Here is a 25,128-nt window from a genome sequence, read left to right on the forward strand (position 1 = left end):
CCCTGCAGTCATGGCTGGCGGAGGCGGTGGTTCGCGGCGGCGCGCTGCGCGCGGCGGTAATTAGTAATTGTCCTCCTGCTTCTGGGAGGCGAGGCGCGTGGGGCGCGGCTTCCCGGTGGCTGCGCGGCGGTACCCCAGCCCGGCCCGAAGGGCAGCCGGGCAGATGAGACCGCCGCTTCTCCGTGCCCTGTAGAGGCTTCTGAGGCAGAAGCACGGACCGGTTCCGAGCCCTCCGGACCGCCCGCGGGGAACTGAACCGGCGCGCGGGGCCGGGCCGTGGGACGGCGAGGCCGCGGAGAGGTGAGTCCCGCAGGTCCGGGAGGGGACAGCGGAGAGGGGGAACCTCGCGGTCCGTGGAGGCCGGACTTCCCAGTTTCGGGTGCATAGATGGGTTTCGGAGTCCAGCGGAGGACTTTCGGAGGAAACGGTCTGTCCTGTTCATCTCATATTCGAGGAAGGTACTGTCGTGTTTAAAAATACGAAAGCCTTTGGAAACAGTTTTGTGCCCTTTTTTCCCGTTTTCTCCACTCTCCCCTTTTTCCAGGCCCTTGTCTTTAGGTTTTCTTTTTTCTTCAACACACGCTGACTTGTAGGGAAGAACCGGCGGCCGGTCCTTGACCGCCCTAAGTAAGCATCCTCCCGGGAGAAAGGCATGGAGCTGCCCTCTGAGCCACCCGTTTGTGTTTGTCCCCACCCACTCTGGTCCTTGACTTTCTCTTCTGCGAATGATTTCTTAATCTTTATCCTTTGCATATTAACTGAATTCCCAAAACTTCAGGCCTGGAAAATTGTTCTTTGAGGAGTCTAGCCCTGTAAGGTGCTAGCCCTCCTAGCACCAGCTTTTCCTGGTGCAGGAGACGGCTGAAAGTGGTAGAACTAAGTTACCCCGTCCTTGCTCTCTAGCTCTAGAACCGACCTCCACCTCTTTGGCTGAAGGCAGGTGAATTTGGTCACAGTCAGCATCCATCATTGGTGCTGGACATCTGGGTCCTGAGATATCAGTCCTGCTTATCTGGACTATACCTTCCCTTGTTTAACTGAGTTCTGCTTTTCAAGGCTCGATTTTTTTTTTTTTAATAAAATTTCTTTTTTTTTTTTTAATTTTTTTTTTCAACGTTTATTTATTTTTGGGACAGAGAGAGACAGAGCATGAACGGGGGAGGGGCAGAGAGAGAGGGAGACACAGAATCGGAAACAGGCTCCAGGCTCCGAGCCATCAGCCCAGAGCCCGACGCGGGGCTCGAACTCACGGACCGCGAGATCGTGACCTGGCTGAAGTCGGACGCTTAACCGACTGCGCCACCCAGGCGCCCCAATAAAATTTCTTTTTAAGATTTTTTTTTTTAAGATTTAAATCTCTACACCCAACGTGGGGCTCAAACCTACAACCCTGAAATCAAGAGCCACTGAGCCACCCAGGCGCCCCAAGGCTCAACTTGATTCTTTTCCTGGAGGTTAGGCCTTTGGTTCCAAATACTATTATGTGAATGAGTGATGATAGTCCATGATAAAATTTTTACTGTTTTACAGGAACATAACGATTTTTTTAATGAAGTTTAATTAGAGGTGACACACCTGTTGGGATGAGCACTGGGTGTTGTATGGAAACCAATTTGACAATAAATTTCATATTAAAAAAAAATTAGAGGTGACATTTTGCAGTCATTCAAGAGAATGAGATCAATCTGTATGTACCAACACTGAAAGGTGTCATTTGTTGAGTGGGAAAAAGGATCCGATTTGTGTCATTAAAGGACACATCTACTTGACTATGGATAGAAAATATCCTAAGAGATATACAAGAAACTGGCAAAATGGGTTGCCTTTGAGGAGTGGGATTGGGAGAGAGAAGACTTAAATTGATTTGTGTACAGTTAAGAAAAGTTATAAATGTGAATTCTGAGATTACCGTTTCTACTTTTTTTTTCCGATGTTAAAAGATTGTTTTATTGGGGCGCCTGGGTGGCGCAGTCGGTTAAGCGTCCGACTTCAGCCAGGTCACGATCTCGCGGTCCGGGAGTTCGAGCCCCGCGTCAGGCTCTGGGCTGATGGCTCGGAGCCTGGAGCCTGTTTCCAATTCTGTGTCTGTGTCTCCCTCTCTCTCTGCCCCTCCCCCGTTCATGCTCTGTCTCTCTCTGTCCCAAAAATAAATAAACGTTGAGAAAAAAAAATTTTTTTTTTAAAAATTGTTTTATGAAAAAGAAAAAAAAAGATTGTTTTATGAAATAATAATGATGGTGGAGATAATTGGGTTTTGTTTCATTTTGAATCATTGTTCTTACCATAACAAATTACCAGTATGGCTGCAACCACATGAATCTCTCCAGTTTCTGCATTACTTGTTGCTTTCTCAGTGCTAATTATGGTCCCTTAGCACTCAATTGTTCTCCAGTTGTTTCATGTATATTCAAGGATAGGGCCTAGAATTCTTTGTATTTTTGTATATTTCTTTATATTTGTATATTTGTATATTTCTTTATATTTTCACTGTATGTAGCATTACACTAACCATACTAAATGATACTCTGTAAACCTTGATTGTTCAGTATCAATTTTCAGCATGAAATTTCTTAATTCAAATTGTTTTAAAAGTGAAAGCAAGAATTTTTTTTCTGTTTTCTCTAGGAAGGTGCAATGGCGAGGAATTTATCTGTAATCTTGATTCTGACCCTCACCCTGTCAGTCACAAATCCCCTCCACGAACTAGAACCAGCAACTGCTTTCCCTCAGACCACTGAGAAAATTATTACAAATTGGGAATCTGGCATTAACGTTGACTTGGCAGTCACCACACGGCGACATCATCTACAGCAGCTTTTCCATCGCTATGGAGAAAATAATTCCTTGTCAGTTGAAGGATTCAGGAAATTGCTTCAGAATATAGGCATAGATAAGATTAAAAAAATCCATATACACCATGACCACGACCATCACTCTGACCATGATCACCATTCTCACCGTAATCATGCTCCTTCCAATAAAAATAATCGGAAAGCTCTTTGCCCAGACCATGAGCCTGATAGTTCGGGTAAAGATCCCAGAAACAGCCAGGGAAAAGGATCTCACCGATCAGAACATGCTAACAGTAGAAGGAATGTTTTAATTAAGGATGGTGTTACGGCTAGTGAAGTGACCTCAACTATGTATAACACTGTCTCTGAAGGAACTCACTTTCTAGAGACAATAGACACTCCAAAACCTGGAAAACTTTTCCCCAAAGATGTGAGCAGTTCTACTCCACCCAGTATCACAGAAAAAGGCCGGATGAGCCAGCTGGCCAGTAGGAAAACAAATGAATCTGTGAGTGAGCCCAGAAAAGGCTTTATGTACTCCAGAAACACAAATGAAAATACTCAGGAGGTAAGATGACTGCTTTTCGTTATGCCTGCTTGTTTGTCCCATCCTTGCCGTTCTATCTTTAGTTGTAAGGAGTATAAAGTAAAAATAAAATGATGAATTACTGAAAAGGGAATGTCTGCTTTCTCATCCAGGCATTTGGTCCAAAAGTCCTGATCTCTACTGAGTTATAAACATTCCTGATACAAAACTTGGGGGATAGTTTTTTGGTAACGATGGTGCTGGCAGCTAAAACTATTTTCTAATAGAATTGAAAATGAGTGTGGAAGGCAGTTACCAGTTATTTTTGGAGTAAATACCTTTAAAAGGTGGATTTTGTTCATGAAAAGTAGAAAATGGGAGTTCACAAAAGCAGCAGTTAGAATCCATGTTTTAGGGAAAGGTGTGGCTGAAGACACAAAAGAAGGCAAGAAGAATAGTGTTACCTTTTTGGAAGAAGTATCTCTGTGGCTTGTGGAGTCCTAGCTACCAAGAACCATGTGGTGGACAAATTAAAAGTCTGGGCAGTGAGGTTCTGAATTCATGTATTTTTCTTAGACTAGACTTCCAGACTGTGCACAGTTTTCCTTGGCTGAGAGAGGTCAAGAACAAGGAATTAGTTGGTACACATTAATGAGCAAAACTTAAAGAACACTTCATTCAAATCATCATATGACTGTACCAATTCCAGAATAATCTTAATGGTCATTCCCATAGCAACACCGGTAATAAAGTTTGTTCTGAGTAGTATTTGCCAAGAACTGTGGGAAGTTAAAGTAACTTTACAGAAGATGAGAAACAGGTGCCATTGCCAATTTTGTGTATGTGTGAGAAGGGGCGTTCAGATTACCTAGAGGGGATTCTCTTCAAACTGAGCTTGTCGTCTAATTACGTTGTTGAAACAGCTGCCTGCTGGTACAGGTTTGTTTTATTAACCAGCCTTGCCCTCCACAAGAGTAATTGGCATAATTTAATCTCTCGTTCTTGTAGAGCTTTTGCCAGGGAGATAGAACTGAGCTAAGTTTTGCAAGTACAGTCATTGCTGGAAGAGTGACATGTTTTGGACTTGTTTAGGCCAGGTAGGGTAGCGTTAGTACTAAATCAACATATTTCTCAATCTCTAATGAGCTCCCATCTCAAAACTAAAGCTCATTTCCTTAATAGGTTTATACAATGAGTTAACAGGCTTGTGAATGTCCATTTATCCTGAAGGTTATTCCGCTCAGGGCTTTCTCTCTAGATGATTTAAACTGCTTCTCCCAAGAAGTAGGCAGAAGAAGTGGGACACCACCATTGTCACACAGTATCACCAAGAAGCTTGAGGCAAGTTCCAAAGTACTCAAAACAACAGTTGATGCTAATGGGTTGACTTGAAAAAATAAGGAAGTAGCTTCAGTGTGGAAAGGGTGTTGTATCATCAGACAATTTTTTTGGATTGTCTAATGGGAATGCTTTCTGGTGATTTTCACTGCTTTGTTTCCCACAGTGTTTCAATGCGTCCAGGTTACTCACATCTCATGGCATGGGCATCCAGGTTCTGCTGAATGCAACAGAGTTCAACTATCTCTGCCCAGCCATCATCAATCAAATTGACGCTAGATCGTGTCTAATTCATACAACGAGTGAAAAGAAAGCTGAAATCCCTCCAAAGACCTATTCTTTACAAATAGGTAGGGTAGCCTTTCTTATGTAAAGATAATTTCAAGTAGGTATATTTATGTTGTCCTTTTCCCTATATTGACATGAATCCATTCATTTTCAGCCTAATCTTAATTGTTCTCTGCCCTGAGTGTGAACAAAGCAAGTTGGTTAGCCTTGCCTTAAAAACAAAAATATACTGTAAGTGAGGACATCCCACAGGGCCATCCAAAATTTGGGCTTTTTCTATGTTGTCACACTGTTTCAGAAGGTCAGAGTTAATATCTGCTGTTTAGGAGCCTAATGGTATGTTCTTATTAATAAATTAATAAACTAGGATAAGTTCTGCTCTACTGTAGACCTGTGTTGCTCAAAAAGTATGGTGAATAGTTGCTTTGTTCACTGAAGAAATTATTGAATTCCTGGTTTCCTTCTCTTTCTTTCATTCTTTTCTTTTTTTTTTTTTTTTTTTAACGCTTCTCCCTTTCATAATTTAGCTGTATGGGAGTCGAAAAGCTCAGTTCCCAAATGATGTAGAAATCATCGTTGGTAGCAGTATTCTGCCCTCTTTTCACCCCCATCTGAAAGAGCTTTCCACTAGACTTACATTCTTTACCAGGAGGGTTCAGTCAGATTGTTGATTTGAGCCAGCAGCAGGTTTCTTGGTTATTGCTCTATTACCACAGCCCTCTTCCACTGAGTTTGTATTTCTTTAGCTTAAGAAATGCAACTTGGGGCAGGGTGGGGGGCCGTGAGGTAGTGCCCGGGTGGCTCAGTTGAGTGTCTGCCTTCAGCTTGGATTATGATCTCACAGTTCGTGAGTTCAAGCCCCACATCAGGCTCTCTGCTGTCAGTACAGAGCCTGCTTCAGATCCTCTGTCCTCCTCTCTCTCTGCCTCTGCCTCCCTCTTTCTCTCTCTTCGAAAATAAATGGATAAACATCAAAAAAAAAAAAAAGATTAAGAAATGCAACTTGGGGGTGCCTGGTGGCTTAGTTGGTTAAGCATCCAAATCAAATCATTTTCAGCTTATGTCATGATCTCAAGGTTTGTGATATCAAGCCCCACGTCTCATTGGGCTCTTCACTGACAGCATGGAGCCTGCTTGGAAATTCATTCATTGTCTCTCTCTCTCTCTCTCTCCCCCTCCCCCCCCCGCCCGCCATCTCCCCCCCCACCCCTGCTTGTGTGCATGCGTGCTCTCTCTCTCAAAATAAATAACTTTTAAAAAACTCTTCAAAGTTTAACAATTATATAATTTTCCTTTTGCTGTGTTTTATTTGACAGCCTGGGTTGGTGGCTTTATAGCCATTTCCATCATCAGTTTCCTGTCCTTGCTGGGCGTTATCTTAGTGCCTCTCATGAATCGGGTGTTTTTCAAGTTTCTCCTAAGTTTCCTTGTGGCACTGGCTGTCGGGACATTGAGTGGTGATGCTTTTTTACACCTCCTCCCACATGTAAGTACAGTCACTTGTCTTATTAGTATATTGTATTATTCAACATTGAAAAAATTCAAGAACTTTTGGTTTGTACTAGAATTCTTTGTGTTGGTATATATAAAAGGTTAGAGATTTGGTTTAGAAGAGTTGATTTTAAAATACATTTGCTGGAGGGGCGCCTGGTTGGCTCAGTCGGTAGAGCATCTGACTTGGGCTCAGGTCATGATCTCGCAGTTCACGAGTTCAATCCCCACATCGGGCTCTGTGCTGACAGCTCAGAGCCTGGAGCCTGCTTTCGATTCTGTGTCTCCTTCTCTCTCTGCCCCTCCCCTGCTCATGCTCTGTCCCTCTCTGTCTTTTAAAGTAAAATAAAACGTTGAATAAATAAATAAAATGTATTTGTGGCAGTGCTTGGCTGGCTCAGTCCGAAGAACATGCAACTCTTGATATCAGGGTTGTGAGTTCAAGACCCATTTTGGTTGTAGAAATTACTTAAAACTTAAAAAAAAAAATGTTTTTAGGGGTGCCTGGGTGATTCAGTCAGTTAAGCATCCGACTTCGGCTCAGGTCATGATCTCATGGTTTGTGAGTTTGAGCCCCACGTCAGCTCTGTGCTGACAGCTCAGAGTCTGAAGCCTGCTTCAGAGTCTGTGTCTCCTTCACTGCCCCTCCACAACTCATGCTCTATCTCTTTCAAAAATGAATAAACATTTTAAAAAATGTTAAAAAAAATTTTTTAATAAAATTAAAAAAAAACTGGTAACTGAAAGCTGCATTTTTGTTCTAGATCTGCATATATGTTCATGGTTTGTTTTTTGCTTTTTTTCTTTAAGGGACTTTATTAAATAAAGAATTTAACTTTTTGGACCCAGTTAATAGAAGGAGACAGATTCTGCTCAGATATTATTACTGTGATAGATTGCAACGTGAATTATCTGCTTACATTAGTGTATTTGCCACAGAAATATAAACTGATTCTCTATGTACTCAAGAAACGAATTTTCCTTGAGAGTTGAATTTATAAGATTCACACTCATTGACACAAGTAAATTCTTAAATTATGTAAAGTTTATTTGATAGCTCCATTAAATACTTAAAATAATCGGATCTCATCCTTTAAATTTTCCTCAGAGGTTCATAGGTAAGCAGGGAAAAAAATCATTCTTAGAGTACTACATATATTTTGCTGTGATAAGTTCCCCGGGCCCCAGAAGGCACTTGTTCAGGAATACCTGCTGCACCAAGCAGCTGATGCGTAGGGTGCCCCGTGCCCCACCCCCCATCTTGTCTCGGCTGGTGTGCTCCACACTCAGTTGCCTGACGCGAAGTGGTGGCAGTTCCTACCGCACCCAGCTTCGGACTGCTGAGGCCACACACCTGGATCTCAGGTACCTGCCAGGGCCCGTGATACACACGGGGCTTCTTGTAACCACAGTGACAGGACTAGTGTGGGCTTTTTCAGTTTGGAGTGTAGACAGTAAACACTGTATGTCTGTTGAATCTGGCAGTTCCCTGCTATCTGTGGCCCTGGTCACTTGTCAAACATTGAAAATACCCGTTACCTATGTGAGAGTTATTAAGGAAGGTATCTGTCTTCACACTAAACAAATGCAGTCTGTTAAGTGCCTTAGCACATGGTACATTAAGATCTAAATTGCTAGCTGACTGCGGGTCATTTTTTTTTTCATGTATTGAACTTCTCTCTGAGCTCTGAAGTATCCCATTACTTGACTAATTCTGAATGTTTTCGTATTTGACCTTATTATCTTGGCCAGTTTTTCTGACACGTGTGAAACTAATGAATTTATAAAACACACATTGTTTTCCCTTTAGTCTCACGCAAGTCACCAGCACAGTCACAGCCATGAAGAACCAGCAATGGAAGCGAAGAGAGGGCCACTTTTCAGTCATCTGTCTTCTGAAAACATAGAAGAAAGTACCTATTTTGATTCCACGTGGAAGGGTCTGACAGCTTTGGGTGGCTTGTATTTCATGTTTCTCGTCGAACATGTGCTCACATTGATCAAGCAATTTAAAGATAAGAAGAAAAAGGTAAGAAAAAGTACTGTGTACTTAGTATACATCAGACATTTATTTGAGTAGTACTCTAACTAGACTGTTAGCTGAGCTTGTCCAGGGGGTGTGATCTTCATTTGAGAGGAGTTCAGTACCCTGAGATAGTTTTTGTTCCCAGAGGCATTCATATTATTGATAACCCGGGAGTTCTCTATTTTCAGTGTTCCTTTCAAACTCAGGCGAGGTAAGAACTGCAAAGGATGAACATCTGTATAAACGACCAAACAAGACACACGCAGAGCCTTAAAGCCTTAAAGGTCAGAAGCATCACGATTATGGCCTTTATAGTGGCAATGGTTTCACGGGGATATATACCCAAGTTCATTGATTTATATACTTTAAATATGCACAGTTTTCAGTGTCAATCATACCTGTCAGTAAAGGTTTGCTTGTGTTTTTTTATTTTTTTTTATTTATTTATTTTTTCAACGTTTATTTATTTTTGGGACAGAGAGAGACAGAGCATGAACGGGGGAGGGGCAGAGAGAGAGGGAGACACAGAATCAGAAACAGGCTCCAGGCTCTGAGCCATCAGCCCAGAGCCTGACACGGTGCTCGAACTCACGGACCGCGAGATCGTGACCCGGCTGAAGTCGGACGCCCAACCGACTGCGCCACCCAGGCGCCCCGGCTTGTGTTTTTTTAAAGAAGCATTATGGATACACTGTTGGTATTTATTGGTAGTTAGCGTTAACTGCTTGATTAACTTTATTCACCCAGTAGCTGAATATTCTGTTGCATTTAAGAGGGTTTGTGACTTTCACAGTCTTGTCCTTTGCAAATTGACACCAGAAAGTAGTATGAAGGCAAACAGTAGGCTCCTTATCTCTGGTAAAAACACCCAACGTGTCGCCTGTGGTTATCTGCCACCTCTCGTCTGATGTGACCAGGCAAGTCAGTCAAAAGACTGTCTTTATGGAAACTTGTAAAAATGGCACGTACACATCTTAGATGTCTTAATTAATATAAAACATTCATACATTCATATTCTGGTGATTTGATGTTGACCAGGATTTTGAGTTGGAGTTCCGTATGACCATTGTTTTCCTATAGCCATGCGACTTCATCCACAATCTCCCAATTTCAGTTTCTCTCAAGTTGAGCAAGAGGTTATACGTTAGCAAAGCTATTCGAAGGTAGAGTTTAGGTTTTGTAAATTTTTAAAGTTTTATGCAGTGGTTGCTTTACATAACTTGATAGTCTTTTTTTTTTTTTTTTTTTTTTTAGCACCTTGCCTTTGAATCTTTCAAAAGCATTCAACTTAAGGTTTCACAGATGTACCTATTCTCACCATCATTTCACAATTTGAGCTGTACGTAATTTAATTGTGCAATTACAATAACAAGTATAACTGGCATGAAGAGGTTTGAAAACGAACATAGTTGTTCTTGCTGAACACAGAGCTCCCTGTGGGAAACAAGCGCCTGTGTGACCAGGAGAGTGCCTCGTTCATCCTGTGACTATTTGCCCCGATAGATTTGACATCCACTAAAATCTCAAGCTATAAATTTTGAGCCTTCTCCTTGCTGGACCTAAATTTAGTGGAAAGAAAGGAAGTAAGAATAGCTTGTTCATTCTTAATCCAGGAGTCCTCTTCCACGTTCCCATCGTCCCACGCACTTCCCTGGGACTAATTTGAGGATATATCCTACTTGTTTACATTCTCTGGAATTCTTTCCTTAGAAAAACAAATGATCCTTTCTAGTTTTCTTTTGGAAGAGGTGGGGTTTAGAGGTCTGTTTGTATTGTTGTCTCCCTGGTTCAAATGCCATCATTTCTTTAACATTCTAATTTCAATTTAGCTTTCAAATTTACCTAAAGATAGCTTTTCTTTAATCTGGTACTCTTTAATATGAGACTCTTAAGAAGTAGGTTCTCTCTTATTTAATAGAGAACAATTATTTTTAAACTCCAGGTTATAATTCAATGAGTTGTGAAATCAGTCTTCTGTCATCACCAATGTTTTTAAATTATTTTTCTGTTTATTCATCTTAGAAAAAGCACAAGTGGGAGAGGATCAGAGAGAAGGAGAGACAGAATCCCAAGCAGGCTTGGCACCATCAGAGCAGAGCCTGATGTGGGGTTCACACCCATAAACCATGAGATCATGACCTGAGCCAAGATCAGGAGTTGGACACTTAACTGACTGAGCCACCCAGGTGCCCCATGACCAATGTTTTTAAATGCATCAGTGATATTACGATGTATTATGTCTTTTACTATGTACACATTACTTTGGCTTGTAGTCAAAGAAGCTTGATGATATCTTTTCTAAAATAGTTTCTACTGGAATATAAACTGTTAAGACCCAGGACCTCTGCCACATCTCCAATGCCTAGAATGCCATCTGGCACATAATAGATACTTAACAAATATTTGTTGAACATATAAGAAACATTAAATAAAAACTCTCCATTATATGGTGAGTGTTGAGAGCTTCTTCAGCCTCATAACAGGACATTTTACCTAGCATTTTCCTTAAGACATCCATTCTGTATTCTGGATGATTCCATATATCATACTATGTATGTCAATCTGAAATCTCTATATGCAGACTAGGTTACATCTCATACTTTATAGATAGTTGGGCCTTTATAATAAGTTCAACGTCAAAACCTTTTTTCTACCAGTGAAGGTTATTGCTCACTCTAGGAACCTGAAAGTCATCTATAACATCTCCCTTATCCTCATATCCAAGCTAGTTTTATTAAATACATCCACAGTCTTTCAGTTTCTCTCCCTCTTCTTTGCTATGATGCTGGTCTAAACCATGCTTATCTCCTACCTAGGTGTTAGCAGTCACTTCCTAACTGGACTGTCTACATTATTGTATTGTTTTCTTCTCCCAGTCCAGAACAGAGCAGGCAAAGTGATTTGTTTAAATGGAAAATCTGGTGAAGTTGTAACCACCACTGAAAATCCTTCCAGTGACTTGTTGATACTTTCAGGACAGAGTCCACACTTTTAACTTGATTTGCATTGTCTAGGTCTCTTTCTGCCACCCAGCCTCCTCTCTAGCCCCGTCTCTGACCTACTAAGCCCAACCACCTTACGTTGCTTTCATTTGTGGGGTGGGGTGGGGCTGGCCCCTTCCTGTTGTAGGGCCCTCCCACCTGCTTTTTTCCCTGCCTGGAATACATCCACCTCTGCACCTCCACAGCCACCCCACCCCCCACAAACTCCTGCTTTCTTTAGGTCTTGGTATAAGTATCACTTTCTCAAGGAAGCCTGTCCTGGAACTTAGTTGCGTCTTGTTATACACTCTCATAGCACTATGTGTTTTTCCTTTATAAAACATATCGAAAATAGCAATTGAAGAATTGTTTAATCATTGTATCTGTGCAGTCTCCCTTCCCGTGGGTGATAAGCTCCATGAAAACAGAGACCAGGCGTATCTTGTTTTATGCTATATTGCCAGCACTTAGCATAGGGAACATTATGGGTCCCCAATACTTACAGAATGAAAGAATTGGTTAAACTGTAGGTTCTAGGGTGAGTCATTGCCCAATAAGAAAGCATTAACTGAAGTGATATAAAATATCCTGAATTCATCTCTTGTCACAAATATTGAAGTACTTTCTCTGTTTAAGGCTTTAAGCTAGGGGTAGGTATAAAGATATGTCTGTGGAGACTCCTGGGTAGCTCAGTCTAAGCATCTGACTCTTGATTTCAGCTCAGGTCATGATCTCAGCATTCTTGAGATCAAGCCCCGTGTCCAGCTCTGTGCTGACAGGGCAGAACCTGCTTGGGTTTTCTCTCTCTCTCTCTATCTCTCTCTCTCTGTGTGTGTCAAAATAAATAATCATTAAAAAAAAAAGATGTGGGGGCCTGGGTGGCTCAGTCGGTTAAGCGTCCAACTTCAGCTTATGATGCTGACAGCTCGGAGCCTGGAGTCTCGGATTCTGTGTCTCTCCCTGTCGCCAACCCCCATCTCAAAATTAAATAAGACGTTAAAAAAAAAAAAATGGGAGCACCTGGGTGGCTCAGTTGAGCGTGCGACTTTGGCCCACGTCATGATCTCACGGTTCGTGGGTTCGGGCCCCGTGTCGGGCTCTGTGCTGACAGCTCAGGGCCTGGAGCCTGCTTCCGATTCTGTGTCTCCCTCTCTGCTCCTCCCCTGCTCACACTCTGTCTCTCTCTCAAAAATAAAGATTTAAAAAAAATTTTTTTTAAAAGATGTGTCTGTGTGCTTGCCTTTTTAAAAATGTATAAGAATGGGGGCGCCTGGGTGGCGCAGTCGGTTAGGCGTCCGACTTCAGCCAGGTCACGATCTCGCGGTCCGGGAGTTCGAGCCCCGCGTCAGGCTCTGGGCTGATGGCTCAGAGCCTGGAGCCTGTTTCCGATTCTGTGTCTCCCTCTCTCTCTGCCCCTCCCCCGTTCATGCTCTGTCTCTCTCTGTCCCAAAAATAAATAAACGTTGAAAAAAAAAAAAAAATTTTAAAAAAAAAATTAAAAAAAAAAAAAAATGTATAAGAATGTACAGATATTTTATATGCTGTCACCAGAATGAAATCTCAGGTCCAGTAGTAATTAAGTCATATTCAAAAGTACTGCAAATAAGAAATCTATTATTTGTGTGACAGTTTTGAATACTGAATATTGACAGATGTTGAATGTCATTTTGAATATTACCTTCTACATGAGTAAATCATGCATAGGCACCAATGCTCAAATGGTGACCATTATGCTTGGGCTCAGAGGTAAGGATAATATCTCAAGCATGGTATTGAGGTGGTTAAAAAACCTAATGATACGTTTAAGGCTAACCAGTAGAGATTTGTTGAAAAAAAGAAAGCTGGGGGCGCCTGGGTGGCTCAGTTGGTTGAGTGTCCAACTACAGCTCGGGTCATGATCTCACAGTTTGTTAGTTCAAGCCCCGCATCGGGCTCTGTGCTGACAGCTCGGAGCCTGGAGCCTGCTACTTGTTCTGTGTCTCCCTCTCTCTCTGCTCCCCCCCTGCTCACATGCTGTCTCTCTCTCTCTCTCAAAAATAAGTAAAGATTTAAAAAAAAAATTTTTTTAATAAAAAAAGAAAGCTTGTTAATGGTGTTTTATTACAGGAAAAGTATTTTAGTTTTAATAGGAAATACTTAATCAGTGTTACAATATAGTTTCAGGTTATAAAAAGTATGGGAAATATGTGGTTTCAGTGTCCAAAAGAGTAATGGAGAGAGAACCAAGTAGTTGGTTAGCAGCTCACTAAATGCTGGAGAAAATGTCTCTAGTTGATTCCAAATTGATGGCCTGGGGCAGAGTTCAATTTTAATGTGTGTATGAATCATCTGGGCATCTAGTTAAAATCCCTATGTTGATTCATTAGGTCTGGAGTGTGGCCCAAGATTGTTCATTTCTAACAGGCTCCCAGAGCACACTTAAAAGTAGATGACATGGGGGACATTGAGAAAGATGACTATGTGATTTTGCAACATTTCCTATTATTGGAGCTTTGACACTTCACCTTTCTGAGCAGTTATTATGTCTAGAACACACTACTAGGTGCTGTATAAGTTAACTATAGGCCCTGCCTGCCTTTGGATGACTTTTATTCCAGTAAAGTTCATTTACTGTGTTGTCTTTTTCTGAATCTTTGCTTAACTGTTTGTTTACATTTGTACACCTAAGCAAGTCAACTGTTTTAAAGTATGGCTTTCCCTTGCCATTTTAGAATCAGAAAAAACCTGAAAATGATGATGATGTGGAGATTAAGAAGCAGCTGTCCAAGTATGAATCTCAACTTTCAACAAATGAGGAGAAAGTAGATGCAGACGATCGTAAGTCTTAACATATCTGAGGGCTGGAGGTAGTCGATTGCTCCGTGATTTACAGGCAGCTTAGACTATCTGGAAGAGAGGGGACTATGTCCCTTTTTAAATGTTTTCTTTTTTACTTTTGAAATATCTTATACCTTTTCTTCTTAATTGTAAGTTGTTTATATTATATTTATTTTTCCAGAGGTAAATTCAGACATACAGAGAAGTTTCAAGAATAATACAAAGAATTTCTGTATCTCTTTCGTATATTCCCCAGTTATTTTACCTACGTTTATCATTCTATTTCTCTGTGAATACACATACACAATTTTTTGCTAAACCATTTGAAAGTAAGTTACAGATGAGATGTCTGTGTATCCCCAAATGCTCAGTATGTTTTTTTTTTTAAGAAAAAGGACACTGTGTTCTATAACCACAGTTCAGTTACTGAAATCAGGAAATTAATGCTGATACTATGCCATTATCTAGTCTCTGTAGATATCACTCATGTTTTTCCAGTTGTCTTAATGACTCCTTTATATTCTCCCTCCACCCAAAGAAAAAATTGGTCCAGAGTATAATCCAGAATCAAATGTTGCGTCTAGTTGTCCCCCACTTGGGGTTTCTCTCTTTTTTTTTTTTTTTATGATTAATTGATCATTTTGGGCAGGAATACCACAACGTGATATTGTATCCTTTTCAGTGACATGATGTGCCACCTAACATGATGCTCCACTGTAAAGTTCCTATTTTTCCTGTAACTTGACTATTAGCTTGGCATTTCTTGTTAGACAGATTGAGTTAATAAATTTTAAAAATTTTTTTTTTCTTTTTTTTCAACGTTTTATTTATTTTTGGGACAGAGAAAGACAGAGCATGAACGGGGGAGGGGCAGAGAGAGAGGGAGACACAGAATCGGAAACAGGCTCCAGGCTCCGAGCCATCAGCCCAGAGCCCGACGCGGGGCTCGAACTCACGGACCGCGAGATCGTGACCTGGCTGAAGTCGGACGCTTAACCGACTGCGCCACCCAGGCGCCCCAGTTAATAAATTTTTAAACCAGACTCCTTGCCATGAACTCTCTTTCATTGTTCATTGTGTCCAGGTTCACTGGCCTTCTTTTCATCCTGTGAGCGCACCAGGTTTATCTCGGAGCCTTGCATTCGCTGTTGTTTCTTCTTGAAAGCCTCTTAATCAGATCTTCACACAAATTCCTTCTCCCATCATTTGGGGGTCAGAAGCCTTCCTTGATCACCAAAAGACAAAGGTTTCCTGGTCACTGTCCTTCACATTAACCTTTTCTGTTTTTTTCCATGCTTTCTGGTGCCTTAAATGACCTTATTTATACATGTGTTTCCTTATCAAATATGGCTGTCACCCCACAAGAACGTAACTTCCTTGAAGGTAGAGACCTTGTCATGCTCCATCCCATCCCCAGTGCCCAGCAGGGTACTGGCCAGTGTAGGTGCTCACTACATAGTTGCCAGCTGACAAAGGAGAAAAAACTACTTTTTTGCTACCGCCTACTTGTAAGGTTTCCTGTCCACCCTTTGTATTTTCACATGTTTTTTTCTCTAAAGTGTAAGTGAAATGTTCTTGCTCTTTTTCTTGTGTCTCTTCTCTCTTCAGCCTTTTTAATGGAGTCCAGTGAAATATGTAACATTGAGCAGAAATAGCTGCCCTAGGATTGGACCACAGGGTCAGAATGTTCCCAAGAAAAGTGTCATCAGTGGACAAGACAAAGAGAAAAAAACAAAACTTTATTGTTGCAGTTTAATTTACTTCTCTTTGCATAATAAATGGTCCTTGGTGATAATTGTATTTGTTTTTCCTTGAACTTTGCCCTCAAAACAGAAGAAGTTGGATGATAGGATTAAGCATGTTTTTTATTTCCAAATTTCAGTATTTTTCTTAAATGTTTTTCTAAAGTATGTGGTGCTTTTATAATCAGGAAAACAGTCATCTTTCAAAAATGTAAGGAGGCAGATATTACACTGTATGTTAACTAACTGGAATTTAAATAAAAACTTGAAAAAGGAAAAAACAAACGTAAGAAGGCAGAAGAAATCAAGGAAGAATCTGAGCGGTTGTTATTGAAGGCTAAAGTTTAAAATCCATTCTTAATCTGTGAGACCATTTCTTAAAATTCAATAAAACCTGTTGATGTTTGTATTTTCTTCTTTCTTTCTTTCTTTCTTTCTTTCTTTCTTTCTTCCTTCCTTCCTTCCTTCCTTCCTTCCTTCCTTCCTTCCTTTCTTAATTTACATCCAAGTTAGTTAGCATATATTGCAATTATGATTTCAGGAGTAGAATCCCATGATTTATCCCCTACATAGAACACCCAGTGCTCATTCCAACAAGTGTCTCCCTTAATGCCCCTTACCCATTAGCCCATCTCCCCTCCCACGACCCCTCCAGCAAACCTCAGTTTGTTCTCTATATTTAAGAGTCTCTTCTGCTTGTCCCCTCCCTGTTTTTATGTTATTTTTGCTTCCCTTCCCTTATGTTCATCTGTTTTGTATCTTAAATTCCACATATGAGTGAAGTCCTATGATATTTTTCTTTTTCTGACTGGCTCATTTCACTTAGCATAATATCCTCTAATTGCAAATGGAAAGATTTCATTCTTTTTTGCCAAGTGATATTCTATTGTGTGTGTGTGTGTGTGTGTGTGTGTGTGTGTGTGTGTGTGTGTGTATACACACACCACACTTTCTTTATGCATTCATCTGTCAATGGACGTTTGGGCTCTTTCCATACTTTGGCTATTGTCGATAGTGCTGCTATAAACATTGGGGTGCATGTGCCCCTTGAAAACAGCACACCTGTATTGTTTGGATAAATACCTAGCAGTGCAATTGCTGGGTTGTAGGGTAGTTCTATTTTTAATTTTTTGAGGAACCTCCATACTGTTTTCCAGAGTGGCTGCACCAGTTTGCATTCCCACCTACAGTGCAAAAGAGATCCTCTTTCTCTGCATCCTCACCAACATCTGTTGTTGCCTGAGTTGTTAATGTTAGCTATTCTGACAGGTGTAAGGTGGTATCTCAGTGTGGTTTTGATTTGTATTTCCCTGATGATGAGTGATGTTGAGGCTCTTTTCATGTGTCAGTTAGGCATCTGGATGTCGTCTTTGGAAAAGTGTCTTCATGTCTTTTGCCAATTTCTTCACTGGATTATTTGCTTTTTGGGTGTTGAGTTTGATACATTGTTTATAGATTTTAGATACTAACCTTTTGTCTGATATGTTATTTGCAAATATTTTCTCCCATTCCTTAGGTTGCCTTTTAGTTTTGTTGTTTGTTTCCTTCACTGGCTGTGCAGAAGTTTTTATCTTGATAAGGTCCCAATAGTTCCTTTTTGCTTTTGTTTCCCTTGCCTCTGGAGATGTGTTGAGTAAGAAGTTGCTGCAGCCAAGGTCAAAGAGGTTTCTGCCTGCTTCCTCCTCGAGGATTTTGATGGCTTCCTGTCTTACGTTTAGGTCCTTCATCCATTTTGAGTTTATTTTTGTGTATGTAAGAAAGTGGTCCAGGCTCATTCTTCTGCATGTCGCTGTGAAGCCTGATGATGTTTTTCATAAGCTTCACTCTGTTTAGTACTTGCCATGCTCTAAGATCTTTTTGGACTTCGTCAGTGGGACTGTTTGAAATGTGTCCAGGCACATTAACAAAGTTTTCTGACTCTTTCCCAATGTCCTTTGTGTTTATACCTAGGACCTGAAGGCTATTTACGAGCAGACTCACAGGAGCCTTCCCACTTTGATTCTCAACAGCCAGCAATCTTGGAAGAAGAAGAGGTCATGATAGCTCATGCTCATCCGCAAGAAGTCTATAATGAATATGTACCCCGAGGGTGCAAGAATAAATGCCATTCGCATTTCCATGATACCCTCGGCCAATCAGACGATCTCATTCACCATCATCATGACTATCATCATATCCTCCACCACCACCACCACCAAAACCACCACCCCCACAGCCACAGTCAGCGCTACTCTCGGGAGGAGCTGAAAGACGCCGGCATCGCCACATTGGCCTGGATGGTGATAATGGGCGACGGCCTGCACAATTTCAGCGATGGCCTGGCAATTGGTATACATCTACATAGTTGCTTGTTGTTTGACTCTGAAAATGTCACATTAAACTACCAGTCCAATTTTAACAAAGAATAGGTTGATTTTGATAAGGCTGTTAACTTCTAAGATTATCAAAATGTTATTTCTTCTGTAGCTACTTCGACAACGAAGTTCTCAATAAATATTAGGTAAGGTTAAGTGCTACAACTGCCTAGCCCATTACCTAACTTGTAACTATCAACAGTTGTTTTAATTTGCAGTCTTAAGATCAAGATCTAATGTGTACAGAGCATGTGTTTTGGTTTTGTTTTTGTTTACATTTAAGTTCCCTTATCTATAAAATAGTATTAAGGGAAGAGAATTTTCATCATCTTTTATACCAAAATCATCTTGGCATGTCTGATAAGTTCAGTTACGAATCTCTATCCAAAAAACTAGTTTTTGCTATTAAATTGTTGTATCACAATCGAGAGATAATAGAATACTTATGAGTTTTAGTAACTTGATGCTGGAAGGAGCAATGGAAATGATTACTGGTTAGGCAGCTGAGGCCTGGCAAAGCGAACCACCTGCCCCAGGAGGTAGTGCTGTTGTGCAGCCGGGCAGATGCGCCCAGGCCTTGGCCCCCTGGAAGCCTGGTGCTCTCCCTCCTGTATGTACTGTGCACAGCATGAGCAGCAAAGGAGGACGTGCAGGTGCTCAGTCACTCTGTATAAGCAGTCAGTTATATATGGTGTTAGCTTTTAAAATGGGGGGAGCCATTTGTCCTAGACTGTCCTTGGTAGACAATGAAAGAATGAATGTAAACAAGTCTAATTACATAGTGAATTCTTCTGAGGCCAGCGAAACATATTTGTACTCCTGACTGCTGTGTTTTCTTTTAAACCTTTTAAATCAGTTTATTTTTTACATAAATGTTTTATGTGGTTGCAGTTACTTCCCAGGTCTGTGGGAAGATCCTCTAATCACTCTGAGGCATAGGGGAACTTTCCCTTCTCTCTCGTACCTGCTTATGCTCCACTGGGAAATGTAAACCTAATGGAATGTAATCTAACATTACTTATAAAGGAGATACGGAGTACAGCTGGGAAAGTTCTGTTTATTTACGACCAGAATATGGTTCACATCTTTTACCTTGTTTTGTAAGCTGGTAAGTTGTTTTTAAAAACACCCACAATATAATGTAGCCAAACTTTCTCTGATTTTTACCCAGGGGCTGCTTTTACTGAAGGTTTATCAAGTGGTTTAAGTACTTCTGTTGCTGTGTTTTGTCACGAGTTGCCACATGAATTAGGTAAGAGAACCACATAAATGGCATTTTCCAGGGGGATGAAGTATCCTAGTATTGCTGGCTTTTGCTATTGAGAGTTCCAGCAAACTTCTTTGTAACTTTCATGCCTTCTTAGAAGTCTGCTAACCTGTCTAGCTTTCTTTTCTTACTGAGTACAAGTTTGTTTCCAGCCAGAACTCTGACCCTATAAGTATAATTACACAATTGTCCATGTGGGGTTGCCAGAGAGAAACCTGGGTCTCCTCCCTTGTCCTCTTTCCCTACCACATATCTTCTTACACCAGCATGCTGGTGACATCAGTGATCTTTATCTTCATACCTACAATATGAATAAGACCACGGGAATAAGAGTCATCTTTTGTTAACAGAGATAAGTTGGCAAAGAGACTTGTTACAGCTGAAGAAAAGGGAAGTTGATGAATTATGTTTTGAATATTTTTCTCTTCTGTCACCAGGACTTAAAACCTTCCCAGAGTTGTTCTGGATCCCAGTTCATGTCCTTGTTTTTCTTTTTACAGACACATATTTGCACACACCTGTGATGCCATTTTCACTTTTGCTCCTTGGCATGTGTTCTGCCATTCACAAGGCCTCCCATCTGCCTACTCAATGTTTATGATCCTCAACATCTGGTTTATGTTCCACATTCTAGATCCTTCATGCTTCATTAAGCCTCTCTCAGCTATTCCTATCTTAATTTGTCTCTTTTTCTCCTTTTATAACTGGAACATTAGACTCTTTAGCTCTTAATTATAAATTGCCTTTATCATATGCTAATCATTTCATCTGTTCTCCACTCTCCTCTTCTTGATGGCCAGTTACAAGCTTGTTGAAGACAGTGCAAGACCACAAATAGTAGGTTTGTGGTACTTATCATTCATCGACAAAGTGAAAGCCATAACAAAAACTGGAAAAAAATAATTTAGGGGTCCTGGGTGGCCTAGTTGGTTAAGCATCTGACTCTTGATTTCAGCTCAAGTCATGATCTCAGTTTGTGAATTTGAGCCCCACATCAGGCTCTGTGCTGATAGTGTGGAGCCTGCTTGGGATTCTCTCTCTTTCCCTCTCTGCCCTCTATCTCTCTCTCAAAATAAATAAATAAACAAGCAAACAATCACAAACTTAAAAACCAAAATCTTAATTTATAGAGCTGTTAGGTGATTTACACTAACACTGTTAACCCCTGGGTAATTCTTAAGTTTGCTGCTTTTTCTTTTCCCCTCAAAAAAATTAGAGAATTTTGTAAATTGGGAAATCTGTTGGGTTTGTGTCTTAAAAGTGATTTTTCATTACTTTGTCCCTTTTTGTTTTCTATGAAAGGTGACTTTGCTGTTTTACTAAAGGCTGGCATGACTGTTAAGCAGGCTGTTCTTTATAATGCTCTGTCAGCCATGCTGGCATATCTTGGAATGGCAACGGGAATCTTCATTGGTCATTATGCTGAAAATGTTTCTATGTGGATATTTGCACTTACTGCTGGCTTATTCATGTATGTTGCTCTGGTTGATATGGTAAGTTTTTAAGAAGTTTAATTATAGTGTTGATTAATGAAAAAATAGAGAAAATGCTCAGTGAAACCTTATTTTTATAAAGGCTTTAGATTAAGGGGCATCTGGCTGGCTCAGTAGAGCATGTGACTCTTGATCTCAGGGTTGTGAGTTCAAGCCCCACATTGGGGATAGAGCTAACTTTTTAAATAAATAAATAATAAAAAGGCTTTATATTAAATGCCGTAGTGATAAGGGAGTCTATACTTTAGTAAGGTAACATAGAAAATACAGGCTCTTTAGAGTTTATCTTTTTGGATTATTGATCACAAGCACATTTATCCTAATGTGTATCAGGATACACAGAAATATCTACCCCTTTCTGATGTGTCTTCTTGAAGGTAGAATCTCAGTAATCAGGTATTGAATTGTGTATAGATTTGTAGGAAACCCAGCACATGTCACATTTTGTTGGCATGCTGTGTATACTTGAGAATGTTCATAAGTTTCTTACTAATGGACAAAGGAGTTATTTTTTTTTTTTTGTCACCAAAATCCACACAATAATCCCAGCTAATCTGCCGAACTTCTGTATAATGTAAGAGTTCCAGATCTCTGAACTTAGGTGAGCTATATGTCATGTTCATTTCAGGTATACACAGTAACTGAAGCAGCATAATCAGTATAGCTCTTCATCTTATAGTGGAGCAAACTGGACCAATAAAGACTGTGGCTTGTTGAGCATACTGTGAATAATCATTATTAATTAAACTGCTGGGAGGGGTGCGTGGGTGGCTCAGTTGATTATCAAGTGTCTGACTCTTGATTTCGGCTCAGATCATGATCTCGTGGTTCGTGGGATCAAGCCCTGCATTGGGTTCCGCGCTGACGGTGCACGTGCTCCGTATGCACGCACTCTCTCTCAAATAAGCATAAGAAAAGATAAACTGCTGGGAAATGCTGTGTGGCAGTATTAGCTAGAGTCAACATGTCCTGTTTTAAGATCCTGTTTTAAGGAGTTGACTCAGTATATCCAGCTACGTATACAACTAATATTACCGTATACTATATACTGTATACTGTTCTGTAATAAAAACAAATTTGTGGTTCTGAAAACTTAAATGTTGCCCTTTTTTTTTTTCTTTAAGGTACCTGAGATGCTGCACAATGATGCTAGTGACCATGGATGTAGCCGCTGGGGATATTTCTTTTTACAGAATGCTGGAATACTTTTGGGTTTTGGAATTATGTTGCTTATTTCCATATTTGAACATAAAATTGTGTTTCGTATAAATTTCTAATTAGGGTGTAAATTCTAGAGTAGCTTAAAAAATATAGCTGTCTGTAGTTTGAATAGGTCATAGGGAAATGAGAGTTCTTACGCTGTGATACGCAGACTTTACGGTTAGTGGATTTTGTGTGTTTTTTTTAATTGAGTATTTCCATTTGTTGTGCTTTATAAGGTCAGTTTTGGTGGTAACATAAAGGTACGTTTTAATATTTAAGTTATTCTGTTTTGGGAATATGAGCTGTATGTGCAATTTACCAGTTTTACCAGTTTATTGTATAAACAAGAGATTTGGCATGACATATTCTGTATATTTCAGGAAAAATGTCTTGAATCCTTTTTGTAGAACTAATCTAACACAGCAAGCCCCGTGCTGGATGTCAGACCTCTGAAGAACTGCTGGTGTTGAGGAGCAAGGACGCACACAAAGCCTAAGATACCAATAAAGCTCGTACTGAATTTAAGCTAAGAAATAAAAAGAAGAATCTGTAAGAATAAAGAAGACACAGATGTCTTACCCAAAAAAGTCACAAAACTAGTTATAAAAGAGAAGGAAATTTTTGAATTAAAAAAAAAGCAGTATTAGTATAGAGTACACATGCATAAACATTTTTGTCAGAGTAAAATAAACCACAGTGAGCACTTTTTACTAATTTAGTTGTACATTTAACTTTGTATAATAGAGAAGTCTAAGTATATTTAATGAGCTCAAGCATATATAGCTTAACCAAGAAATTGGAATCTTAAAATATTTGTATGGAGATATACCGGATGAGTACGAGTAAGTTTATATGTGGTCAGGAAACTTGGCTGTTGAGTGCTCTGGTTATCTGGTTTGCCAGATGTCAGCGTATTAGAACTTTGAGATAGGTAAAGACCTGAAAACCATTCTGAGTGTAATTTGACTTCTTGGATTCAGAAAGTACTTTGGTATCTTTCAGTGCTTCAGTGTTGTCACTTTGAGCAATTATCATGTTTATATGTAGTACTTTAGACATACTAGGGCTGTCTGTGGCATTCTCTAGATGTTGCTTTTCTACAAAATAAATCCCCCATGTCAGCTTGGTATCAGATACCTGATTTTCTTTTCTGTCTTTTACCGTCGTAACCATTTGTAAGTATACAGTTTATTAAAGTATATTCACCCTGCTGTGCATTGGGTCTCCAGAGCTTTTTCATCTTGCAGAACTGGATCTCTACACCCACTAAATAACAACTCTTCATTTCCTCCTTCCACAGCCCCTGGTAACCACCATTTTACTTTCATCTCTATGAATTTGAGATGTCTAATTTTAAGTACTGCTACTACTAAATCACTGCAAGATGAGGAAGTTCTGGAAGAGCTGGAAATGTTCCTTGAGTTTGGGGAACACAGACTTCATAGACTCTGAAGGTGGAAGGTGTGCAGGACCAGCCCACAAAACAATGAACTGGAAATAATTCCTACTCCAGGTTAAACTCCTTTGTAGATCTGTGGAAGATTTAAGTAGTTTCCATGGCTCCATATGGGGGAGAATGGAGATGAGAAGAAAATGTAGGGGGGCGCCTGGGTGGCTCAGTCGGTTGAGTGTCCAACTTGAGCTCAGGCAATGATCTCACGGTTTGTGAGTTTGAGCCCCACGCCAGGCTGTGTGCTGACAGCTCATAGAGCCTGCTTTGGATTCTGTCTCCCCTCTCTCTGCCTCTCCCATGCTCATGCTCTGTCTCCCTCTGTCTCTCAATAATGAATAAATGTTAAAAAAAAAAAAAATGTAGGAGCTGTAGAATATGAAACAAGCTGATCAGGCAGGGAGTGGGGGAAGGGTAGGGAAAACTTAAAAGACTGATAGAAAAAGGCACAAGTAATACCTTGAATGAAAAATGCATAGAGTAGATTATGTATACTTGAAAACTTTATGGATTAATTTTCTGGAAAATGGCCACTCAAGAAAAAAATAGAAAGTCAATTACTGTTAAAATAATCCTGTCAAAACTCCCGCCTTCCTCCTCCCTGACAAGGCATTGTTTGCTGTGAATTTTACCAAAACTTCAAGCAGCACATAAATCCCTAGGTTATTTATTTAAATAGCTTCTGGGATTAGAAAAAAAGAATGTTCACCATGTTAATTGAGGGTAGTGTAAGCTTGAAATAAAACCGTGCTGGGAAAGGCAGTCTACCTGGTACCCTAAGACTCCCTACATTCTTGCTAGCTAAGTCGAGAATGGAGGACCCTGACCACTCTTTGCTTGGGTCATTTCTCAGTGAACAACATTGAAGGATGAGGTCAGAGACAAAGATCAGGCTTGTATATGAGGTGAATTCCCCAGGTTCAGCTGCTGCACAGATTTATACCATGTACAACATCCACTGGAGACCTTTCACTTTGCTACTGTAGGATTTGGGGTCAAGAAGTACTGATGCAAATGCTTGCTATGCTGTGAGCAGTCAAATCCTTTGTGTCCCAGAAGTCTCATGTCTTCAGCCATTATCCCTGAAATATCTCAGGCTTGCTTGCAGCTTCTAAATTGGATAAAATCTCAGGCCCTCACAAAACTATAGGATTGTGTAGAAAAAGAAAAAAAAATGGATATAGGTACAAGAATCCTTTTTTTTAAATATGAAATTTATTGTCAAATTGGCTTCCATACAGCACCCAGCGCTCATCCCAACAGGTGCCCTCCTCAATACCCATCGCCTACTCTCCTCTCCCTCCCACACCCCATCAACCCTCAGTTTGTTCTCAGTTTTTAAGAGTCTCTTATGTTTTGG

The 25,128-nt window shown here is 40.4% G+C and overlaps 1 protein-coding gene across 1 annotated transcript; it reads left to right on the forward strand.

Annotated features, from left to right (window-relative positions):
• The first annotated feature begins 22 nt into the window (after nucleotides 1–22).
• On the forward strand, nucleotides 23–23,535 carry SLC39A6 (solute carrier family 39 member 6). Its single transcript, XM_030336081.1, has 10 exons — nucleotides 23–300; nucleotides 2,626–3,360; nucleotides 4,823–5,006; nucleotides 6,261–6,430; nucleotides 8,246–8,464; nucleotides 14,154–14,259; nucleotides 17,952–18,329; nucleotides 19,527–19,607; nucleotides 20,925–21,115; nucleotides 22,240–23,535. The coding sequence occupies exons 2-10, from the start codon at nucleotides 2,635–2,637 to the stop codon at nucleotides 22,390–22,392; spliced, it is 2,208 nt and encodes a 735-aa protein (XP_030191941.1). The 5' UTR covers nucleotides 23–300; nucleotides 2,626–2,634; the 3' UTR covers nucleotides 22,393–23,535.
• The last annotated feature ends 1,593 nt before the right edge of the window (nucleotides 23,536–25,128 follow it).

Source organism: Lynx canadensis, chromosome D3 (assembly GCF_007474595.2).
Source record: "Lynx canadensis isolate LIC74 chromosome D3, mLynCan4.pri.v2, whole genome shotgun sequence".
In the NCBI taxonomy this organism is placed as follows: Eukaryota; Metazoa; Chordata; class Mammalia; order Carnivora; family Felidae; genus Lynx; species Lynx canadensis.

Coding starts and splice junctions, on each gene's coding strand:
- SLC39A6 (XM_030336081.1), top strand. CDS start 2,635: ATGGCGAGGAATTTATCTGTAATCTTGATTCTGACCCTCACCCTGTCA. Junction 8,465..14,153: donor TTAAAGATAAGAAGAAAAAG/GTAAGAAAAAGT, acceptor TTGCCATTTTAG/AATCAGAAAAAACCTGAAAA. Junction 21,116..22,239: donor ATGTTGCTCTGGTTGATATG/GTAAGTTTTTAA, acceptor TTTTTCTTTAAG/GTACCTGAGATGCTGCACAA.